The sequence below is a fragment of the Hipposideros armiger genome, unplaced genomic scaffold (assembly GCF_001890085.2).
Source record: "Hipposideros armiger isolate ML-2016 unplaced genomic scaffold, ASM189008v1 scaffold_1039, whole genome shotgun sequence".
Classification (NCBI taxonomy): Eukaryota; Metazoa; Chordata; class Mammalia; order Chiroptera; family Hipposideridae; genus Hipposideros; species Hipposideros armiger.
In genome coordinates this window covers 408,582-432,816 of record NW_017732389.1, presented here as the reverse complement: position 1 = coordinate 432,816, position 24,235 = coordinate 408,582, and the positions used below count along the sequence as shown (strand labels likewise).

At 37.7% G+C, this 24,235-nt stretch overlaps 1 protein-coding gene across 1 annotated transcript in view; it reads right to left on the bottom strand.

The window, feature by feature from the left end:
- Positions 1 to 385: 385 nt before the first annotated feature.
- Positions 386 to 24,235, bottom strand: part of TDRD3 (tudor domain containing 3) — a 140,941-nt gene continuing 117,091 nt past the window's right edge. The window contains exons 13-14 of the mRNA XM_019631701.1: positions 4,097 to 4,222; positions 386 to 633 (exon numbers count right to left, since the gene is read on the bottom strand). Of these exons, the coding sequence (XP_019487246.1) occupies positions 4,106 to 4,222 (117 nt within the window). The 3' untranslated portion in view covers positions 386 to 633; positions 4,097 to 4,105. The remainder of the gene's footprint in view (positions 634 to 4,096; positions 4,223 to 24,235) is intronic.

The following is a 24,235-nucleotide window of genomic DNA, read 5'->3' as shown; positions in this document are numbered from 1 at the left end:
TTGCGTTTTCTGTTATTTGCAAGTAGATGCATCCTGAAAGATCCACGGCACATTTTACAAGAGGGAATGCCTGTTTTATAATTGAATTTCATTTGAGCAAGCTAGGAGAGTGCTAAAAACAACGTATTTGAGTTTTAAATACTTTTTGCTGTCGTACTTAGCAGCTAAGTATTTACCATTCTAAGAACTGTTATTTGGCTCAGGTTGTTTTTGCAAGAAAAGTGGCAAGCTGTGTAAGTCAGCTTTTTTTTTTTTTCTGTAATTATTAGGGGAGGCTCCAGGATGCTGTAATTGCTATTCTATGGAAGGCAATTAGTTGGGGGCTAATACCAAATCAACAAGGACGCTAACACTCGGCAAATAAAAGATACAGTTAAACAATGTCTATAATAGCGCATTGGTTTTATTGATGGCAGAAGAAAAAATTCTTTCACTTGTAAAAGGTACTTGCTTTATTTAATTCATTATTTTTCCCATTCTTTGCGTGAACTGAATTCCCCCCTAAAATCTGTTTTTTTGTTCTCCAAATAATAATATCCACCATGGCTGCATCTTATGCTGAAGGAAAAGCAGGTCTATCGACAGGTTTTGACCAGGATGTTTCAGTCAATGGCTCCTTTCTTCCCAAAGACTCTATTTGAAAAAGAGAAAAAGAAAGTGAAATTGGACCCTCCAATCAACTTTTCCATACTCAACATACACTTCTGCTGAAACTTATCTGTAAAGGTGAAGTGCTTGTATAAATATCAACAGATTGCAAGTAGAACAAATCGGACACTGTTCTCTAATTTATAAAGATGTTTGCTATAAAGCAATATGGAAACCAATAAACCAAAATCTTTTATTTTTTTCTTTAAAAATTTTAAAGTATGTCTCTGTCTTCGTTAGCCCTTTTTTTTTTTGCTAACATGTTGACTTCAGGAATTTCGATTAACTGTATAGTTCTGAACAGACAATGACCTAAAAAAGAGGCAGTGTGCCAATGAACCACCTCCATCTCCCCTTTGAACATCTCTGAACTGGTTTAGTCCACACAGGTGATTTATTTTCATCTGTCACCTCTCCTGTCTGCTCCCCACCTTTATCAGGTATCAGTCTTGTTGAAACATTTTGGGTGGTGACAACAAAAATTGCTGAGAGAGACGGTGGGAGGAGCCTTGTTTGCTCGGGTTCTGTTTGAACTTCCTGCATGAAAGGATGCTCGGGCAGGGACAGGTAGCGCTCCCCTGGCTATATACCAACAGCTCATAAGTCTTCCAAAGTAAACAGTCTCCTGTTTAGACAATAAAGAGCTTTGGATTCTATTTTCTTCACATGATGCCGACCCCACTGACATCACAGGGCTCTGTAAGAACTATCTTTAGAGAGATTAGTTCCCTGACCTTGATTTGAAAAATTTTGCAAAGACAGGCTGGAACAGATTGTCAAAATGTTTTTTTTTTTTTTTCACATTGAAAGAGGTATCTTTACCAGCTAACAATGGCGTTAAAACCTTAGAAAATAAACAAAGTTGTGGTATTTATGTAGCAGTCCATGCTTAGCTATAGGTTTCAAAGTCTCTGGTTAGTATGTGAAACTGTGAAGATGATTCTTTCATCAAACCAACAAGAAACTAAAAATGAAGGTCAAAGTGAGTCAACATTTATTGAACCACTTGACATGCTGACTTTAACCTCCATGCACAGGGGGCCTCATGCTGGCATGTCTCACAAACTCCTCCCACAAAGGTCCGCTGTTTCTCTCTTTCACAGCAGGACACGAACCTCTCACCTCCTCACCTGGACCACTGCAAGAGCTTCTTAGATTCTTTCCAGCCTGGTGCTGTAATCCTTCCTCCATCTAACAGCAGTAGTTCTTATGTGTAATTTTGATCATATCACTCTTATTTAGAAGTTCATGATAGCACCAAGCACATCAAACTCTTAATGTGTCTAAAGCCATACCCTTCTGCTACCACCAGTAAGTATTTTTAACACCCGCCATTTTGGTTTATATGCTCTACTGCAGCCACTGTAAGTCGCCAGCTGTGGACTCTGCTTCTTCCCTTTCTCAGCCTTTACAATGTCTTCAGAGGACTCTACCCAACCAAGAAAATGAAGCTAAAAATTCATTTCAGAGGCCTGCCCCTGCTCCTGGTATCTAATTCCTATAAGTTCAATCATGTCGGAAACCTCTTCAAATGCGCACAGTTTTGGTCAGCTTCACTGATTAAAGAGCTACGTATAACTTCTCTCTCCATATCTGCTCGTGTTTCTCAGTCGTCTGTAAAAATTATGGTGAGTCCAGAAACGAGAAGTTCGGCATTTTGGGTCCCATCTCCCCTCAAGGCTAGGCCTGACTAGCCTCCACTCTGTCAGACGTGGGCCTGTTTCCCGCCAGCGTCCCCGGAGGCCCCCCTCTCTCACCCAGCCCCGGCTCCCGCGTGTCTCCTGCTTGTTGTCCTTAACGCCAGGCCCACGTGGAATTCAATCCCTCCCTGCCTTTGGGCAAGTCAGGTGTATGTGGGGCAGGGTGGGGTGGCGGTGGTGTAGGGGCCTTTGGCCTTATTTTAAAACCTTGTTTTGAACAATTTAAAATACCTCAGAAAGCAAAAAGGGACTTCTCAGTTTTTATTCACCGTAAAAAAGATTTAATTATAAGTACACTGAGCTTATTTTAAGAGTGTTTTTCTTTTCTACTTAAGAGTTTAAGAGTGTTTTATATCTGTTTACTTAATAGCCTTGTATTCAACACAAAGAAAAGCCAGCGATAAGAGGAAAAAAGTGCTACACTGGCTCACTCAGGTAAACCAGAAGTAAGTAGCGTTAGGCTTCCGCTCCAGGTAGACGATGACATAAGGAGCAAAGGGGCCAGAAATTAAAACATCTCTTCACGTAGAGATGGCAGAGCTAGTTTTCACCCAAGGGGAAGCTGAGGAAGATCTGAGACTCTGGGACAGAGCTGTCCAGGAGAAATATAATGTGAGACACGTGTAACTTTCTCTAGTAGCTGCATTAAAAAAGTAAAAGAAAATAGGTAAAATTAATTTTAGTAACAAATTTTATTTAACCCAGTTTATCTAAAATATTATTTCAATTTGGTCAATAAAAATTGAGGTATTTTATGTAAGTCTTCAAAATCTGGTATGCGTTTTTCATTTACAGCACATCTCAGTTCAGGCTAGCTGCATTTCCAGTGCTAAATGGTCATAGCTAGTTGAAAAAATTGAGTCACTTAGCAGGGGAAAAATACAATGTAGATAACAGCCTTAGTAGAATGAATAGCTGAAATGAGGGATTGAGAACAATTTCTTCAAAATTCTCAATGGTCTTGCTACTGAGAAGAAGAGACTGAGAAAAAAGATATGATTAAATCTAACATTATCTTTAGGGTGAATATATAACAAAAGCTCTAACGGGAAAACTCTGATTATTAAAAAGATATATTCAAAAGCCCTGGTATAATGGAAAAAAAATAGAAATGTTACCAAATATGCTAAAAGTATTTCCTTTCAAAAACATGTTAAAAAATAAGGCCTTTGTTCATCAAAACGAGGTGCCTTAGATTGGTCCCATAATTTCATGCTTTTGGTATATATCTCTCTTCCTTCCTATTGAAGATGTTTCAGGTAGCAGCTCTCTAAAACGCTAAGCTCAAACTCTCTGGATAGCCTTGGACCCCAAAATTACATCTCAATAAGTAATCATGCTGTCTCTATCCAATTCCTGAAGATATACTGTGAAGTGTTCCTCTCTCTTAAAAACAATAGAAATTAACTAAAAGGAAACAGACTCAATTATTCAGGTTAGTCCTTTGTTTTCTTGTATCTTTTTCCTGCTTTCACATTTATAGTCATTTCGCTGATTGTCATCACCCCCAGTAGAAGCAAGTAGGTAGGGACAGAGAAAAAAGGGGATTAAGGATAGTGTTTGTGGAGTGAGGTTTGGTGGGAAACAGTTTGTAACTATGGCTTAATCTTAAATACTCTATAAGAGAAAGTTTTAAAACATCAGTTTTCTCTATTATATCATTATGAAATACTAATAATTGGACTTACGTATTTAACATAAATAGTATCTTTCTTTATATGGAAACCACCTCACAATGTCAACTTTACCTTCTCGCATTAGTTCCGAGCCCGGGGCGGTTGGTAGAACTGCTGGGTTGGCCGCGTAGATCGTCTGGGCTGACCGTCACCTCCTCTGCGGAACTCGAGAGTTTGCTCATAGGTGCCTTCTTCCTCCTATTTGCAAAAAGTAGTGATTTAACATGTTCAAAACAGCACCAAGTTTCCTAACTGAAATATATTTTATGGTCCCCATTTTGATATACCCTATGAAGCTGCCCTATGATTCTCATCTGTCAACTTTTATAATAGAGAGAGGCAAGGGGAAGGAATTAAAAAAAAACAAAAACCTCTTTTGGTCCTAGGTAATAGAATAAAATTTAGAGTGGTAACATTAGAATCAAATTTAATTCCAAAAAAGGAAATTATTTCCATGTAATAGCATGATTGTCTCTTCAAATGACTCGACACAACATGGTGAAAACACAGAAAACCAAGTATTGTAATAAAAATTTTCTTGAAGATTTGGGTTTCTAAATATTTCTAGGTATTTATCATGGAAAGGGGTTTTGGTGAGCTTTGGGAAAGGGGTTGAAGAGCCAGAGAACATTCACCAGCTGTCTGTCCTCATCTGATGAAACCTCCAAGGCCATTAAAAGCCTTACATCTAGAGACAGGAAAAATAATGGGTTGGGATGAGGGGGGGAATACAATTTACATGTGAAGATAGCTTCATGCAAGACATAGCAATCACCACAGGAAGACACAAGCTACTTTCTTCTCATTTTCTTTCTTACTGGAGGGGGTAGGTCAGCCAGCTCAAGCCAGAGCATGGGAAAAGTAGGGTAAGCAGATTAAACAGCAGAAAGAATATCGTTAATTATAATGTTTGAAAAGGACTTGGAAGCAACAGAAACATAGCCAAAAGCCACACTGGTTTCTTACTGAGTGCTGCCACCCTGTCATTTTAGTGTTTTTAAATTAATGCAGCTGTGAAGAATGTTTCCTTTTGGAGACAGAAAAAAATTGGCTCTCGGTTTGTTTACAGAAAGAAACAGCATCTATTTCAAAAGCAGAGTTTAAATTCCACCTGAGTTATCAGAGCACAATGATTTGCATGATTTTGGAAATGTATCCTATTTCTTCCTCCTCCTCACTTTTATATTACCATCTTCTTTCCCAAAAGACGTAGGAAGTGATGTGAAAGGCTGAGTTCTGTCTTCACATTTTACAGATCCAACTACTGCAGTTTTACCTGATGGGGGCAGGAAGATGCTAAGATAATTTGATCAAGTCTTATTATTTAGAAAAGATACTTAATATTTGGCATGAACATAACTCTCATTAGGTGTCGTCCACAGTATTCATAAGAAAGAACCATTATCTCCACTTTATATAAAGTACACTGAAGCCCAGGAGTTTTGTGACTTTGCCCTAATGCTTCTAAGGCAAACTTGAGTTTTTATTCAAAGACTGTTGCTTAAATCTTTAAGTCTCAGCTGCAAGTAAAAGAAATAAACCAATAGCCAAAAATTAATGATCATCCTTAAGGGGCTTTCATCACCTAAACAAGAGAATGGAGAAATTTGACAATATATCTGGCATAACTCAATAACTATAGAGACAAACTTCCAGATTAGCTCTCCTTTCATTACCAATCAATCTCAAAATGGTTACAAGTGTCAGATACTATGTCTATAATTTAGTAAAGCAATTAAAATGCAGGGAGAAAAATTAAAAAGTGTTTGGGACAGAAGAGAATTAGTTTTTATTATTCTGGGCACTATTCTGAATGATAATTATCAAATATTATAGCTAAGTCTGAAAAGGAGCAGTTTAATTTTATGAAATATGACATCTGAAGGTTTGCATATTAACTAAGAAGAATGAAAAAATACATATAATTGGTACTGTAAGAGATGAAGCAATTATTTCAGGAATTATAATGGAATGTTATTTTTCTCCACACCCAGCTGCAGAACTGGCTAGAAGACATATAGAAATCGATACTTTATCAATAAAATACACTGTTAAAGGTAGAACAGTACATTGGTTGAGTGAGTGAGCTGCGTTTACATAATAAATGTCATATTGCTGTCTGAAAAGCTGTCTCTACTGTGTTTAAAAGATTCACAGACTATATTAGCCAGAGCCAATTAAATGGTCCCACAGAAGTGACTGGCCATGAGGTTTCTTTCATGTTATTGGATGTCTTCACTATCTTTTTAAACAAAGCAGAAGCAAAAAATAAAAATGATTCTGGCAGCTTGGTTTTCAGTTATTGTCAAAGGCACAATTTTTATGTTTTAACCTTTCAATATTCTTCCTGCAGAGTCCCTGAGGGCAAACCTGGTTACCCAAAAACCACTTGCTAGAGTCGATAGCTGGTAATTTCTAGCACTGAGTGAGAACCTCTTTCCATTTATATAACACACAGCTCAATGTAATCCATCAGTTTATTTGGAGTCATCTTTGGGTGAAATGTATACCTTGTTTTTCTAGCCTATTTTCTTCCTTTAGGTTTTATTACTCTGTAACAACAGGTATAAAACTCAAAAAAGCACATTAGTTCATGAGCATATTTAAAAAAACCTAACACCATGTTTCAGCTGGCACAGCCCTGGTGGGCCATGGAGTTTGTCCCCATGGATTTGACAGACGAAGAATCTCTAAATCCAGAGAGGTGAAGCGATTTCCCCAAGTCACAGAGCTCACTGGAGGGGAAGTCCAGACCAGGCCCGCTTGGTTTCTGACTCTCAGGCAAGGGTCCTTAAAAGGTGTGTGGCAAATTTTATAAAATGGAAGTCACTGATGTCATCTTCACCTAAACTCCTGAGATTTAGAACCATTTTATTGGGACTCAGATTTTTGCTCACCTAAGCCATGCTATAAGGTAACACCTGGTTTTAAAATACTAAACCACTAATGCTCAAGATGCGCCCTCTTTTCATGCCAGTAGTTATTAGTCTATTGTTCCTTTTAATGAAAAGATACAAAATGCAATAATCATTGTGACATCAAGCATGAACGAAGTGATAGTTTGAAAAAAAAAAGTCACAGCACCAATGTAAAAAGGAGACACACAATCAACTATAAAACACGTTTGACGGGTCACAACTACATCCTTCCTGCATATCATCTTCAGTCTTTCCTTAGCGCCTACTGTATCTGGAGCAAGAACACCGACAAATACGTACTCCCTCATTCATAAATGAGCTCTAGGAAAGCTCATCGTAAATCAGTCACCTGGAACCTGGAACACTCTTCAGTGGGAGGTGGGAAACACTTTTAAATAGAGGTCAGGTGCTCTGTTCCACAAATAGTAAAGGAAAGTGCAGCTAAGCATCCAAACCAGTACGCTAAAGGTGATCTTGCCCTCCAGGGGGTGTTAGCCAACGTCTGGAGACAGTTTTGGTAGTCAAATCTGAGAGGTGCTATTGGATCTAGTGGAGCTGGAGACATTTTGGGTTGTTACAAACTGAGGAGGTCGGGGGCTGTTACCCCATCTAATGGGTAGAGGCCAAGGATGCTGCTAAACACCGTACAATGCACAGGACAGACCACACAACGAAGAACTATCCAGTCCTAAGGCCAACAGCATTGAGGCTGAGAAACCCTGAGCTGCGCATACGGAGGAGCAGACAACTGCCCCCTGCCCCCTTAAGTGCCAGGGCAGCCTGGAAAATCACTCTGCCATTCGGGACACTTGGGTTCGCCACCCTTCTCCTTTTTTGTTTTGCACATTTCTCCTTTTGCCTTTGCCTCTACGGCCTAAATGCTGACCCAGTCTTTGTGGGGCTTCTGTGGGGGGCTCTATTTGCGGACATACTCGAGCTACACACTCACAGTAACTTACTGAATTGCCTTATCTTGCATTACCATTCCCTCAGCATTTTCCCACAGCCACAATTTCAGGACACAATGCGATTACTTGCTTGGTCAAAGTGGGGGTGGAGATAGCAATTCTCTTCATAAAAAAACTTAGAAAAACTTATTCATATTGTCACCTGTCCTTTAATAGCTATTTTGTGTGTAATTTAATTAACTCTTTGGTCAGTTCCTTCTCACAGAATTTGTATAGCAGTCACAGAAACAAGCCAGCTTGTAAAATGGATACATACATTTATTCACACATAAAGCACTGACTCTGTGAATTTCCAGGCCACCTTCTTCTGCCTGCTAGGTTAGCTTATGTAGTCAGTTTATCGATACATGAATTCATTTTAATATAAAACCTAAGCAATCGTGTTAAAGACAAACCTGCTTTCCCAAAACATCAAGTAATAAAGGCAAAACTATGAGGAGCGTAAAAACATCAGTGGTTGCCAAGAGCTAGGGGAAAACAGAGGGATGAACAGACAGAGCAGAGGATTTTTAGGGTAGTGAAACTATTTCGTATGATACTATTATGCCATTACACTTTTTCCAAACCCAAAGAATACACACCACCAAGAGTGAACCCTAAAGTATCTATAGACTCTGGGCAGTAATGATGTGTCCACGTGGGTTCATCAATTGTAATGAATGTACCCTCTGGTAGGGGGTGTGGACAGTGGGGAGCGGGGGCTGTGCATGGGGGTGGGAGAGGGGGCATACGGAAAACTGCTGTATCTTCCTCTCAGTTTTCCTGTGAATCCAGAAGTGCTCTAAAAAATAAAGTCCATTAAAAAACAGACTGTAAAATAGGTCTGTGGAATACTTTGGGCCTCGTACAGTACTGAGGATATGGTAGCTCCTTAATTTTTTATGGGATATTTTTTGACCTGCCTTATTAACAGGACATATCTTGATCCATTCGGATTCTTCCTGTGGTTATCAGTAATATCAAATCTCATAATCAGAACATAAGAATTAAATTCCTTTCATCCTTGGGATGCCATGATGATTAATTAATGTGTGAAAACCACTTTGAAGACTGAGCTTTCTGAACTGGCTCTCACTGTTTACTTTGGATGATACCCTGGATATTAGTAATATTTTCTCTTGAGCCCCACTGGAAAACTTTGACATTTGATTTTACTTGTCAGTCCAAACAATGAAATAACAGTATCTCTGTCCCATTCAAAAACAAAACCCCAAAAATGTCATAGACTCCAAAAGTAGAGCTTAAAGTATTTTAAATAATGCTCTATTTTAGATCAATTATATTAACATTCTATCCTATTAGAGTAACTGAAAATTGGACTTACAAGCTGAATCAGCCTTTATTCTCTGGGAAAATGATGACAACATTTGTGCCCACAGGGGTCATGTGTTAGGAGCAACACTGAATCTTAGTTTACCCATTATCGTTTATTTTAGAAATGTGCTTTAATTCAACATTTACAGCTCTACCACAAAATAAAGCCAAGTTGTGGTAGATTGGAACCTCAGACTACAAAAGAAGAAGTTTCTGTGAAGAGCAGTTAGTCCAAATAACGAAGAAGCTATTATTTGCTTGAGTAATTAGTACCATCCCTTGGGCTAGAAGACAGGTCCTGATTCACAGTCCCGTCTGCCCTTCATTATGTTTCTGAGTCATGAGGGCCACGAACACACAAGTAACGAGTCTCAGAATGGGAAGGCAAATCAGAGATAACCCACTTGAGCAAATTTAAACTTAGAAAAATACTATCATTATTGTTCTCTATTTCAGGGAGGGGGTACATGCGACACTTCTCTTTCAAGTGAAATTTTATATAGAATTCAAATATACGGAGACGGGCTTAGGTCAAAGTGCCTGGTTTCACACGTGCATGTGAGCAGCGCCCCTTGCCTTTACCTTCCTTAGTCCCTCCAAGCTCTGTAACCCCTAAACCACAAACATTAAAAACCCAACCTAGTCTAGCCTCTGCTGTACATGGGGAGCCAGCTGGACTGAGTGACTTGATTAATAAGAAAGGGAGCTGGTGGAGGGACAGGAACTGCAACGCCATCCTCTAGTTCTGACTTCAGAGACCTTTTGTCTTGGCCGGCAGTCTATTACAGAGAAAATCAAAACCCTATGTTGGACTTCCATAAATTAAATGTTTCATTTTATAATAAAAACTCACCTTCTATAGCTAAACGGGAAAAAAGTTTGAGTTGCCTTAACATACGATAAAGCTATCATATATCATCAAAATAAGTGAATTTTATGACAATAGACTAAGTTATGTTTTTGAAAGTTTGAGTAAAATAAGACACTATTTTAGAATAAAATATAACGGGGAATTACAATCTCCCTTCCCTTTCAGAGTAGTCTAGGATAATCTCTTTAATATGTATTATGTCCATATTTTATTGAAACCAAATATTTATGGCAGAAAAGAAAAAAAAACAATAACACTGATTCAATAAAAAAAAATTGAATTCAAAATTTGATTACTAAAATGTTCCAAAGTGCATGACTGGCATAACATAAGGTTTTCATTCCTCCTGAAACATGCAGAATTTCAAGAGAACTGTGAGTTCTGGTCTTCTCTTTTTAGAAAAGAGTATGTTTTCTAAAGTTGTAAAAAATTGAAATTGTTGGTGATTCTCTAAGATACTAGGAAATCATCTGAATTCCCAGCTCAAGGGTTTTATTCTATACTCCACCAACTAAAGCACAGCCTAAGATGACTCAACGTTAACACTAAAGAGAATTAGATGTTTAAATGGCAGTAAAAGCACATACAGTCCTTTTCATCACTTTCCTCCTCTAACATCATTAAGGTCTCCTACCCTTTAATGTAATACAACAAGCTATTTTGGGCAGCTCAGACACTCAAGAAAATTCAACTGAACATCAAAAGGCTGCATCCATATTAAAACTAGGAGAATGTAGTACAACAAAAGAGACGAGCAAACATGTTACTCTTATCAAATTCCAAATGATAAAAGCATAGACACTCTTCCATTCAAAAACACACCTAAGTTTATTTACAACTTGGAACAGGCAAAAAGGGAATGAATGTCTATTCCGCTGTGTGCCTGGCATTGTGCATTTTCTCATTTAACCCTTGCAACAATGCTTTGAATCACTTCATCTCACCATTCGCTAGAGGAGGAAACGAAGGCTCAGCGTAACACCCCGAAAGCTAAGTGACCATGCTCCAGTAAGTCTCCTGGGCTGTGCTCTGTTAAGCCCTTTCCCGGGCATCACACATGTAGTGTGTACTTACATTTCTTTTTTTTTCTTTAAGCTGAGCCATCCTGCCACCTTTTGGCAGCTCAGCAGCTGCTCAGCTCAGGCCGGGAATCAAACTGTTGTTGCTCAGAGCTCAAACTCTTGAGCGAGCTCTTAACTAACTGAGCCACTCGGCCGGCCCCTATATTTCTTGCTTCAGATAGTTTTGCTTAACTTTTTCTAATAGCTAGCTTCAATTTTAAATAAATGGATGGCTTCCGTCCTGAGGCAGACGCGTTAGAGCCAACGCAAGAAGATTCTTGCCACCTGCTTTCATTTCTTCAGAAATTAAAAAGCTATGTATACTCAAAAATGAATCATTTCACATTATAAATAATTCTATTGTTACCATTGTTTTTATTTCTTTTGGGAATAGGTCTTCTTTTTGATTATAGAGAAAAAAAGGCAAATAGAACAAATCGAGGGAGGAAATTAGCAAAGAAGCATTACTAAAACCTATCAATCAAAGTTGTAGACCCTGTTTGCATATTTTAATGAGCCTATTTTAATATCTGAATATTTTAAGAGAAAGCTAAAAATATATGAACATGAAAAGAGAAACCAGTTAGAAACACTAAAAAGTGGAAGTATAACAATGATGACTAATCTTGGAAAATGCCAATCTATGCCTATTGATATGTTTTCAGGTCAATGCCTATAAATTATATTTGCAAAAGCAACTCCTTTCCCAAACATGCTATTATAGTTGGGCAAATATGTTTTAGGGTATTTTATGATTAAGACACATGAGCAGTAATTACAAGTGGTTCATCATTTTACTCTCTCTCATAAGTTATAGCATTCTTATATCTTAAGGTGGTAGGCTAATATAACTTAAGATGGTTTAACTAATTCTTTAGTTAAAAATAATTACTGTATCATAACGCCAGACTGCTTTTTACTCTAACACAGTCAGCCCAACGTATTTTATGTAACTACCTGAAACAAATAGTTACATACACAACAGTGACCTGAAACACAGGTTTCAGACACAGACTTAGAAAAAAAAAATCTCTATGTCAAACTGATAAAATACAGGCCCGATCTTTGCCATTAAAACGTACTGAGATCTGGAGTAGGGATGAGAGAGGTGACTTGACATGCTTTATATAACTATAAGAAAAAAAATTGCAGTACCTAATAATACAGAAATAAAATCATTTGCTGATGCTTTCACCCAATTAGTGAAAGCTAAGGAACAGGAGACTGACAGGAAAAGAATAAAAAATTTAAATCTTAGAGCAGCTAATGACCTAACGTAACAAACATCATTTTCACATTTAAATCCAATTCATACCCAACAACCCATACTGATAATGCCTGCATAATGAACTAAAATTACTTCTCCTTAGTGAAACATAAAGATAACAGATGTTTAAAAACCCTTATTAATTATCTGGCTAGTTAATAAAGCCATAGTTGTAGCAATGCGAGGTACCCCAGGAGTCCATGATCTGATCTTCTCTGCCGTAGGAAATTCATCTACCACATCACACGCAGATGGCGTGGTGGTTCTGCCGCCCTCACAGACCAGGGAGGCCAGGAAGCAGGTGAAAGGAGCGCCGGCCTCTCAGGCCACCTCGCTGCTGGGCGGCCTTCCCTAGGCGCACGACGCTGCGCTTCTGGAACCTCGCCCTACGTTTGCTAGTTAAGCCTGTTTCCTTTGCCATTTAAAATATTTCAAATTATTTTAAAACACAAGCGTCATATTATACCTTTCCTTAGTCTTCTCTTTTCTAGACTGAAGGACTCAGTTCCTGGAATCATTTGTCAAATACCAGAATTGTCAAATTTCCAGAATGCCCCATCATTTTGATCATCTTTCCTTTATATATTTTAGAACTTACCACTGTATATAACCTAGTATTAAGAATAGTATTTCAAGTTCTATGGTCCTCTTTGAACACAATACTATGATTTCCCATGATGAACAAACTCTAAATAAATCTGTTAGTGCACTCTAACCTTGTTTCAATGTTTTTAGCAGCTGCTTAATCACTGCGTGCTCATATTGTGCTTGTCATCAAGCACAATCCCCACAACCTACTTCCACATCTACTATTTCATCCTATATTGGAAGAGAATTATTTTCTCAACCTAAATATAAAATTTTATATTTAAGCACAGTTGAAATACATGGATTATTGAAAGATATTATTTTGGTGCAGTATTATCGGTATATTCGGAATAACTATAAGGTATTAAGTCAGTTTTCTGACAAGTTATTTTGGTGATTTGTTATTTTTTGTTGTTGTTTTTTGTATAGTGGAAATTAGAGAAGTACCATCTAAAAGGATAATATCTGTCTGGATGGAAGGCTAAAAAGTAGCTTAATTTTGAAAGTAGATTCAGATTCCAGTGAAATGTAGGTGAAAAGAGTCTTAGTATGAGATTAAACTCTTTAAGCACTAGGACAGTAGGTTAAAGAAATGGCGTGGTTTTTTCCTACCCTATGTAAAATACTTTCTAGCCCCTTGAAAAACCTCAGCTGATATTCCTACCTACATACATCATCACTTCTCTATTTAAAATTCTCTAAATTAGTGAGACTAAGATTGAATGAACGAAATGGTTGGAAGACATTATCAAAACAGTGTATCACATATTGAGTACAAACTTACTGCTAGGCTGAAGGTTTTTATTTACATTATTTCATTAACCCCCCACAAAATCCCCAAGGAGGCTAGTATCATTTATCTCCATTTACAGGTAGAAGTATTGGGAAAAAGTGTGGTGTCAGCGAGTCTGAAAACAGAACATCAACTGAGCAGCTTACTGGCTCAATGATTTTAGGCAAGTTACTTAATGGATGTGAACCTGTATTTGTCGTTTTCCTTGTGTGCAAAATGGGAATACTAGTAATTATTTCACAGGTTTCCTGTAGGTATTAAATCAGTTTGTGCAGGTCAAGAGTTATACATGGTCCTAGTATATGTGTTCCAATTGTAACCAGATTTTGAACAGAAGGGACTCCAATCTTCACATTCTCAGCCATTTATTGTATCTTAATAAGTCGGTATAGATATAATTTCAGTATAGATATAACTTACAATCTTGCTGTTATCTAAATATAAAATTACTCTTAGTATGCTAAAATTTATGGATTTTTTTTTCTTCATGTTGAGATTTCAAAATGCTCTGTTTGTGAGTTTTTTGTTTTTTTTTCTTTTTAATCATTCCCTTTCCAAACTTGAGAGACCTTCTCAACCATTCCTGAAGGTTAGATGGTTGAAGAAAGGAAAATGTATCACCAAGACTTTCTCCGAGAATAAAGGAGACAAACTTATTTCCATCAACTTAGGTAAAGGAAAATTAGACAGTACATATCACCTGATATAATTAAGGCTCTTAAACTATATTTTGCTATAATAATAGTATTTCTAGGTTTACTGAAACGCAGGAACCATCCATCTTTTAATCACCTGCAATTACACACCTGAGATATCTGAGATGTTCAATACAGGCTGGGGGAATTTCTAGAGAGTAACTTGCTCATCATCTTACACAAAGGAAGAACATAATAAATGTTCCTAGTAAATGTGCATTACGTTCTTCTTGTTCAAGAATGAAGCCATTTCGCCTCCATTCAGCCATGGCTGGAACAATGGCGGAAGGAACAAATTAGGAATGTCTGGCATCTCAGAATTAGAGGCAAAAGATGTACTTGGGTTTTTCAAATACTTAACATGTATCTTTCTGAAAAGTATTAAGGTAAAATAACCAACTTAAAAAAAAAATTTCCAAATTCACCCAAAACGTACTTAAAGTGCGTTCCTTTATGTAACTTAAGACTCCCCCCTCTCTCTTTCCATCCTCCACACACAATGTAAGCTGCTTATTAAAATAAAAAGTATGGCAAATCAATCCTCTGGACTAGAAGGAAGGGCTAGCAGGCTAGCAGTGATGATGTCTATATTGTACGGGAATTTATAAATCTGATTTACCAGTTAAGGCTTAAATGAGAAATTAGTAAGACCAGGAACGCTGATGGTACTCTAATGAGTTTATAAAGTCCTTCAGAGTGTCACATGTATGACACCCAGTCAGATTTCACCTTCATCATCTCTGCATAAGAGCATGACAATCTTTTCAAAGCCGAACCGAAATGAGGAGGAAAAGCCGGTCCAGGGTTAAACATTAATTTATGCAAGACCTGGTTTTGACAAGATTCCTGGGCAATGCCAGGCAGCAGGACGAGCTGAGAAGCTCTGTGTCGCAGATGCGACGAAGTCCCCAGTTTATGAACGCTGTTACAAACCACAGGATTGCAAAAGTGTGAAGGAAAATGATTTTTCATAAAGAAAATGATGGAAGTTTGTAGAACTTTGCAGGCTATACTATTAGCTTAAAGGAACACGGTTCTTTCATTTCGTGAGAAAAACTAGTTTACTTGCAAAAGATTTGTGGATTTTTATATGAGGGCTGCCTTTTAAGAGTCCTAATATAGAAGTTAATTATACTAGTTAACGTTCAAAGAGAAAAGAAAATTGTAACAGGGAATATGAAAGGAAAAGGAATTAATTTGAAGAAAAAGATGGTGCAAAGAAGCAATGTGGGTTTCCTTCCAAGAGGGGTAATTTGGATGGATTCCCAAACCTCCTGATTTGGAAATTCCAGGTAGTAGCAGCTGCAGGGTCAACAGCTACGACTTGGAGGAGTGAACAACAAGGGAGGCTGCTACTTCCAAAGACTTGAAGGAAAACTAAAAAACTGGGACCACTAGTAATTAATAACTTATGTGCCACGCATTGCAGTCACTCAACAAGTGAACAAAAGGCTTATTCAGCAGCTACTATGTGCCTTACGCCAACCCTATGAGATTGCATATTTTTATTTCTATTTTTTCAAGAAGTAAACAAAGCTGAGGTTAAAAAGAGTACGTATCTCGCCCAGCTTATGCTGGACTCTGAAGTGCATGCTCTTTCCACATATCCCAGTGGGTGCAGAGGCTAAAGGAGAGAATTAGACTGATCATGTTCAACTCTTACAAGGCTTATACAAGTAGATCAAAATCAAGCGTTTTCCATCTCATTTACATTTTCAATACCGCATAAAATTAAGACAACAATATGATAGCGTTTAGATACTAGAGCTCTTACTGTAAATCAGAAGTTACCCATGATGCTGCCTGCTCTGCGCTCCACCTGCTACTTGGTTGATAGAATGAACTACCTGCAAACAGCTACCCGACCGTTAAGCTGGAACACTGTAAATGAATTAGTGTTGAGTAAAGAGCTCAGAATCACGCGGGGTACAAAGTGAAGTGTTCAATCAAGTCAGGGAATATAACTACTTCACAAATGTAAAGTTTTATTCTTTATAATGTCACATACAACATATAACAGTTTTTCCTTGTACTCCTGTGAGTCAAGCAATTTGATCGCTATATTATCCCCATGAGTTAGATGAGCTGAGAACCTAGCACACAATGCGCAACGAGCCTTTATGCAGTGCTTCACATTTCCTAAGTGACTTTACGGTTATTGGTGTTAATAACCAATGTAATACAAAAAAGCGAGGCTGAGAATCTGGTCGATGAGCAACACGTTCACTTTTTCTTCCACTGAAGAAAGGAGCCCAGAGGCAATCTTGACTGAGACAGATCCTACCAGCTCACCAAATACAGTAACCGTCTTTATAAAATTCATCCAAGTTGGTGTCCTGTCTCCTTGGTATCTATAGACATGGAGCACTGAGAACATGACTACTGAGAAGGAAAGTACAATAAAGCATAAAATTCACCAATATAAATATTTTCACAACAGAGTCTTCCCTTAACTATAGGAACATGTATCCTCAGAGGCTTAGATGAATGCAAATAAATATGTTCTGTAGAGTTAGTTAATTGCCAAAGTCCTAAATTTACCTGAAAACTTATAATACATTTTAAATGAAAGATGCTTGTCAATTTCATATTTGATAAACCTCAGTATTTTGCTTCTCTATTTAATAAGTGCTATCACATTCTGTGGTGTGAACTCTGACACACACTCTTTTCCTAAGCTCTCTTAGGGAGAGACTGCGTATAAGCTGTTCAGGCTTTTTTTAGGACTCTTATCAATATTTTAGTATGGTAGCAATCAGGAAAGGACCAGTGTCTGTGATGGGCTGTCCCTGTCAATGCCAGAACAAGAATATTCCATGGTAGTTTACAAATTAACTCTATGACTGTGAGGAGCATATGTTCTTAACAAGATAACCTGGTTTCTTGTTTGGATTTTGTTTTTTAATTCCATAGCTAGTAGTGGACAACTCTTTATAATTGTCATGCAACAATTATGATGAGCATTTAAATTTTTAATTCTCATTTAAAATGGTATCTATGTTAGGAAAATCTGTTTGAAAGGGTCAGTTAATAATACATGGAACAGTCAATAGATAGCTAAGTCTTATGAGAGTAAATGGCAGTTTAACATTTTTATCTATTTCATGTATGAAGATGAGCTCAAGAAGGACTGAAACTCTGTTACCATTCCTAGGGTTACATTAATGTTACTAGCACGAGCCCAAAACCATCCACACAGGGCATTTTCCAATACTGAATTTTGCTGAGGTCCTGGGGCAATAATATCGTCATTATGACCATGTGGACTGAAATATCAGGTCCCTAACAAGAACATGTACTGAAAACTGGCTATAAGGTTAACTGCTGGCTTCTGCTTAATAAACAGAGAAAGTTCTTCTCATTTGTATATCCACTTAAACTTTTATTGCAGCTACTAAAAGACTAGAAACAGAATGAACTATCACAGAATCCTTTGCGCATGATTTTTACTAAGGGTTGAACATTTTGCTGAGAAAATAAACATATTCTTGGTCAGCTCCATCTTGCATTCTCCTGGGCACTTTATAAACCTTCACACATCTGTTCAAAATTCCTCTCCTATGCTTGACCTCATTACTTTCAACAAATGACCTGCTTTTACTTCACAGAGCTCATTAGTGAAGAATCATTCAGATTTCTTTCCTGAAACCCAACAACTCACCCTCATTCACACCTGTATTTACTTAAAAACAAAATTCTATTAAAATTATTGGGGTGACATTGGTTAATGAAATTATCTAGGTTTCAAGTGCACAATCCTGTAATACATCATCTATAAATCACATTGTGTGTTCACCACCCAGAGTCAGTTCTTCTTCCATCACCATATATTTGATCCTTTTACCCTCTTCTATGCCCCCACCCCTTACCCTCTGGTAACCACTAAACTCTTGTCTGTGTCTATGAGTTTTTGTTTCTTTGTCTTCTTCCTTTCTTGTTTTCAGTTTTATATCCCACATATCAGTGAAATCATATGGTTCTCGACTTTTTTTGTCTGATTTATTTCGCTTAGCATGATAATCTTGAGACCCATCCATGTTGCTGCAAATGGCACTATTTCATCTTTTCTTATGGCAGAGTAATAGTCCATTGTGTACACCACCGCTTCTTTATCCAGTCACCTATCGAGGGGCACTTGGGCTGTTTCCATGTATTTACTTATTTCCTCTCCTCTCTCTAGTGTCCTTCAACATCCCCCAGTCACAGGTGATAATATCCCACTTTCTTGCCATGACCTGGTTTGTTTGTTTTTTAATCCTGTCTCCTATTTTTACAATCCCTCCTTCTCTCTTTGCTTCACGGTGCCTTTGATGTAAGCAAGCATGCCTGGGTTTTCACCCTGAGCTCCTTTAGTCTTTATTTACATCTTCTATCTGTTTTATTTTCACAAGCAAGATCTTAAACACAGCCTACATGTCCTTTTCTTATTTCCCACTCACTCTCAAGAAACTACAAGTTGCCTTACACATCCACCATCCCACTGAAAGTGCATTCTAGTCATTTGTCACCTGCTGATTGTCAAATCCAACAGGCATTTTTCAATTCTTATCTTCCTTACCTTTTCTAGCATTTTATGCAGACATCTTCAGCACCCTGCCCCACGGTACACCCTCTTACCCTCCCTGGCAACAACACCTTCTCAATATCTCTTCCCACCCTTCAACTGTGAAATTCCCCAGAAGTCTAAACCCAGTCCTGTCTCATCTCTTTTTTTACACCTTCTCTAGGCAATCTCACCCGTGCTCTTTAGCCTACACTCTGATGACTGCAAATTCCTCATCTCTTGTCTTACTTATTGCAATAACGGTCTCCATGCTCTCTGCTTTCACAGAAACCCATTTTCTATACTCTCTATCGTTTCTTAAAGCAAAGATCACAACACGACACTCCCTGTCTACAGTCCTTAATTGGTCCCTACTCTGAGGGATACAATTCAAACTCTTTATCATCACCCATCTTGACTCCTCATCCTTCAAACCCACCTGCCTTTTCAGCCTCATATACCGACATCTGCTGCACTAACACCACGCTGCTGCCCAAATTCCTTCCCCTACCCGGCCATCCAAGACCTTCCCTGCTTTCTCTGTTCTCTCACTTTCCTCCTTTTTTTTTCCCCCATGCTAAGTTCTAACTGCCCTTGAAGACTTTCAAGACTCACATTAAACCTCATTCATATTTAACATTTACCTAAAGCTCCTTCTGTTTCAGGTACCGTTCTGATGGCTGCAGTGTTAACTGAGAGAAAGTCTCTGTTCTCACCCTGATTTCATTTAGGGGTTGGAGGCAGGAGCAGGATATGCAGAAAATGAAGCAGAGCAAAGTGGACAGAGAGTTTGTGTGATGGCGCCTTACTGCTTTGTAACAGGATAGCCGGGGAGCCCCTGCTGCTTCTATGAGTCTGTTCCTGGCGGAGCCAGGCACTCTCCATCTGTGCTCCGCTCATGATGAGCAGGGCCTGCTGGGCTCCTCCACTAGCCTGGGACTCGTTGAGGGCAGAGACTCTCATCCAGGCATTCCTATTGTCTAGCACACAATCATTCCAAGGAAATGTGCCAACGTGGCTCTAGATGGAGAGAGAAAGCCACAGAATAAGTGCTCAAAATTGTTTTGGAATAGATTAATACATATTTGAAACTACAAGTTAACAGTAAAACCTCAAATATAAAAATTTAACTATATTTAATACTAAAACAGGGACAAAGAGTAAAACAAAATGTCATACTTACATACTAGCATTCTTGAAATTATGAATGGTAGGTAAGTACAGATTAAATACACATTTCATAGGAGAAATGTAATTTGCTTTGCATTTAAAAGCACTCGGAAGAGGCTGAATTTTGAAGGTATGCCAGTGATTTGGGGACAATATCCATAAAATAATTTTGCAAAGAACTAGGAAGTAGACAACATGGACAGAGTGAAAGAACATGGTAAGACTTTGTAAAGTAAGTCTATTGATTTAGTTGTAAGGGGATTTAATTTATTAATTATAGACAGGAACAAGCTTGAGGATTGTGCTCTTTTATCACGAAAAACCCTACTCACGCTGCTGTTAACTCCAGTGAAGGCAAAAGGGCCAAGTTAGAAATTAAGAAGCAGTGTTTTTGCTTGTCTTACTTTTTTAACTCCCATATTTGCAGATCTTTTTTGCAAATTTTAGGGATTAAAAAAAACCCAATATTAAAATTCCCTAATCATGATCAATGTTCTTCTTGCTAATTTTATTTTGCTTGCTTTTACGTTTTTGAATAAAAAAATAATACAAAATTACAGAGTTTATAAAATTGAAAAAATATATGTACATATACATAAAAACTGTACATAATTCTGCTGCATTAAAACAACCACTCACTACCTTGAGTATATTCCTGCTCAAATCTATAAATTGCTTTTATTAGCGTATCATAAATATTGCTTGGTTTTAATTTTTTTTTATCACAGCTGTATAGTATTTCACCCAGCAGATGGACAATCTATTTTACTATTCTCTTATTGCTGGACAATTACATAGCTTATAGTTTTTTACTATTATCATAATACTGCAATAATCATATCACGGTAATTTGTTTATTTCCTTTGCTTTTTCCATAGGAGAAATTAACAACTGTGGGATTACTGGCTTAAAGGGCAGGAACATTTTTAAGACTTGAAAAAAACTGGAAGCATCACGCCAATTTCCACTGCCATGAGCCACGAACAGGAGTCCTCATATTGCTGCATCTGAGCCAGCCCGAGTAGCATCATTTAATTTTTCCCCATTAACTCTCAAATTTAAACTATACTTAACTGTTTCAATTTACATTTGATTACTACCAGAGTTCAAGATTTCTCTCTAATTTTTAGTCATGAAAGATGACACTGCTACGTCAGCAAGAAACCATATTGAGCATTAAGTCAACGGTTTAAGGCTGTAAAAATAAATAAAAAAATAAAATCTTTAAGAAAGTTAATGCAATCATGACATGATTAAGTAACTGTTATTGTGCTCCATGGTGATTAGGCATTAATGGCAAGCAGTTCAGGTAAGTGGCTATTATGACTATTATTTACACATAGCCAGATGAAGCATCCTTAGATTATGGGATTGTTGCGGGGGGATTGTTGCGGGGGGGGGGGGTTTGGACCAAGTAGAGCTACAAGCTGTTCTTATGCCCTCAGAAAGATCCCTTGATCTGAAGTCAGATATGATCCAGAAGGCAAGTTTTCTTTCTTTCTTGGCTCCACACAGCCTCTTTAATCTGAGTACCCCATAAAGAAAATAGGTATTATAAATTAGGTTGGCTGAGGGTGGGGCAGAAAGTACTTTACTAAGGAGCAAAGTTGAGGCTAAGTCAGATAATATTCAATGGCCACCAAATCTCTTGTCTCTTCTCTCAGTGACTCCTCCTCAACTTAAGGATCTAGGTTTTCAGTGAGACTTCTGAAGAACTTTTAACTCTGAACTATCTCCATCTCTTTCCCTGGAGAGAGGAAGAAAGGATTTGAAGGACAATCATTTTCCCATCTCCCCAGGCAACCTCACTAACTAATGGAGGAGTGATCTGGGTAACAGGATTTAAGGGGTTTCCCTCTGCCAAAAATCTTTCTCCCCAACACTGTCCCAATTTCCATGCATTAGAGGTTCTTTGCAGTTTGTAAAGCATGTCATTCTGAGAAGTTTCAAGAAAAAAGGTAAGGGTACAAAGGGTAAGAAGGGGTAACAGTAAAAAAAAAATAAAAAAACAAAAAACTCTCTACAGTGATAATTAATTTAACCAGCCTTGTTTTATATTCTTAGAATACTTAACTCCAAAGCATGCAGGGAATAAGAATAAGAGTTCCAATATGGAGAGGGCAAAGGGCAAAGCAAAAAGAGTTAAATCATTTTGGGTTGCTTTAAAAATGCACAGCTGAGGACACTAGATTACAGAAGACTAGGGAAGAAAGAGGGTTAACCTTATGATGATAAAAATGCATGTTCCATAGACCTGGGGAGTTTACAAAGCACATTTCCACTGATCATATTACTGAACCCTCACCATAACCCTAGACTGAAACTGAGACCCAGAGATATTAAGTAACTTACCCACAGTCACATAGGCAGTAAGTGGCAGGGCCAGGACTCGACCCGGTCTTCCGATTCCTGGTGTGCATTCCCAGCTCCCCTGGAGCTGGAGCAGGGGCAGAGAGGGAGGTGGAAGTAACTTGCCCGAGACCAGCCTGGCCCTCTCCCCTGCTTTCAAGGCCAAGCAGAGCAGACATTTCACTCTCTCAGTGACCCTTTTTCATCAAATTCTTTCAGGGTGAAGCACACAGAATCTGAAGATGTTTTTCAGCCTTGGCCCCAAGAATCGCAATAAGTAGTCAACAATGTCAAAAATATTTTTGGCTGTACTTTGCCATTTATGTGAAATGTATTGGAGCCTCAAAGCATAGTAATTCTTATTTCAGAATATAAAACTTGTTTATATAACTGATATTATTTAAAAGTTTGTTTAAACATTTTTGTTTAGCAGTTTCAAACATTTTAAATTACATCATTAAAGAGCTTATCTTGAAAAATGCCTAAGAACCAAGACACCATATCTAACTCTAAACTACTCCATGGCCTTTTTTTTTTTTCTCTCTCTCTTAATCATCTTCCCTCAGTGATTATTTTCATTGAAGTAATTGTAATCATTCAAATGGACAATAATCAGTGTTTTCATAGCCAACTTTTAAGTATTTTCAACAAATTAAAGGAAAATGTGTGCATCTTTTTGAGCTACAAGTTTTTAGAGATGTAAATCACATTCATTTCTAAATTACACTGAAAACGCTTTTAATGTAGCCTTTTCTAATTAAGTTTCTATAACAAAATTTAGAGTTTCCAGTCTCTAATTTCTTGAATGGTTCTTTAATTTTTCTCAGAGAATTATTTATTTTACTTTCTCATCTTAACTAAGTTTTCAACACATTCCATTAGAAATGTTTTTCTTGGCTTTGCTTATTTCCTAAGAATGTGAGGATACGATTTAAATGGACTGGGCAGAGAACCAACTTTATATTGGGTTGTCAGAAAAGTCATGAAGAATTTTTGCAACAAAAAACATAGAAAAAATACATCGTGACTTTTCCGATAACCCAATATTACTTCTAGATCTTTCTGTAATCAGCTTCGATACACTGCAGTCTCTCACAGTCTTTCCATTTATGTCAACTACCATCAGTAGGGCCAAGCGCTAAGTAAGCATTAACACTTAAACAGGGCATACAAAAGACCAACCAGGGATATTGAGTTATTTGTGCCAAAAAGCTTTTAGACACTTTCTGAACTTTAAAAGATGCTCTATTTGACCAGATTTCATTTGAACATCAGTCTTATCTGGGATGGAGCATATCCAACTTAATAGTTAAAAGCCACTTGAAACCTCAGATGAACAAAAAGGCAAACAGTCAGACAGAGAAGAGGAAAGAGGAAAAGGACAAAGAGAAGGAGGCTGGACAGGGAGGAAGAAGAAAGGAAGAGAAGAGGAGCAGAAGGAGAAGAAGAAAGCGTTTAGCTAGAATAGATAAACAATTTAGAGTAAGTGCTAATGTTTTCAAGCTCTTGCTACGTCTTCCATTAAGATTTCAATTTAATTTTAAAAAATCTAATTAAGTCTCAGATTCTTTTGGCTACTTATGTTCAAATTCAGGAATTCCTAATAATGAGATTATATTATCTGATCACCATATGAGGAAAAAATACATTAGTGTTCTTTTTTCCTACATTATT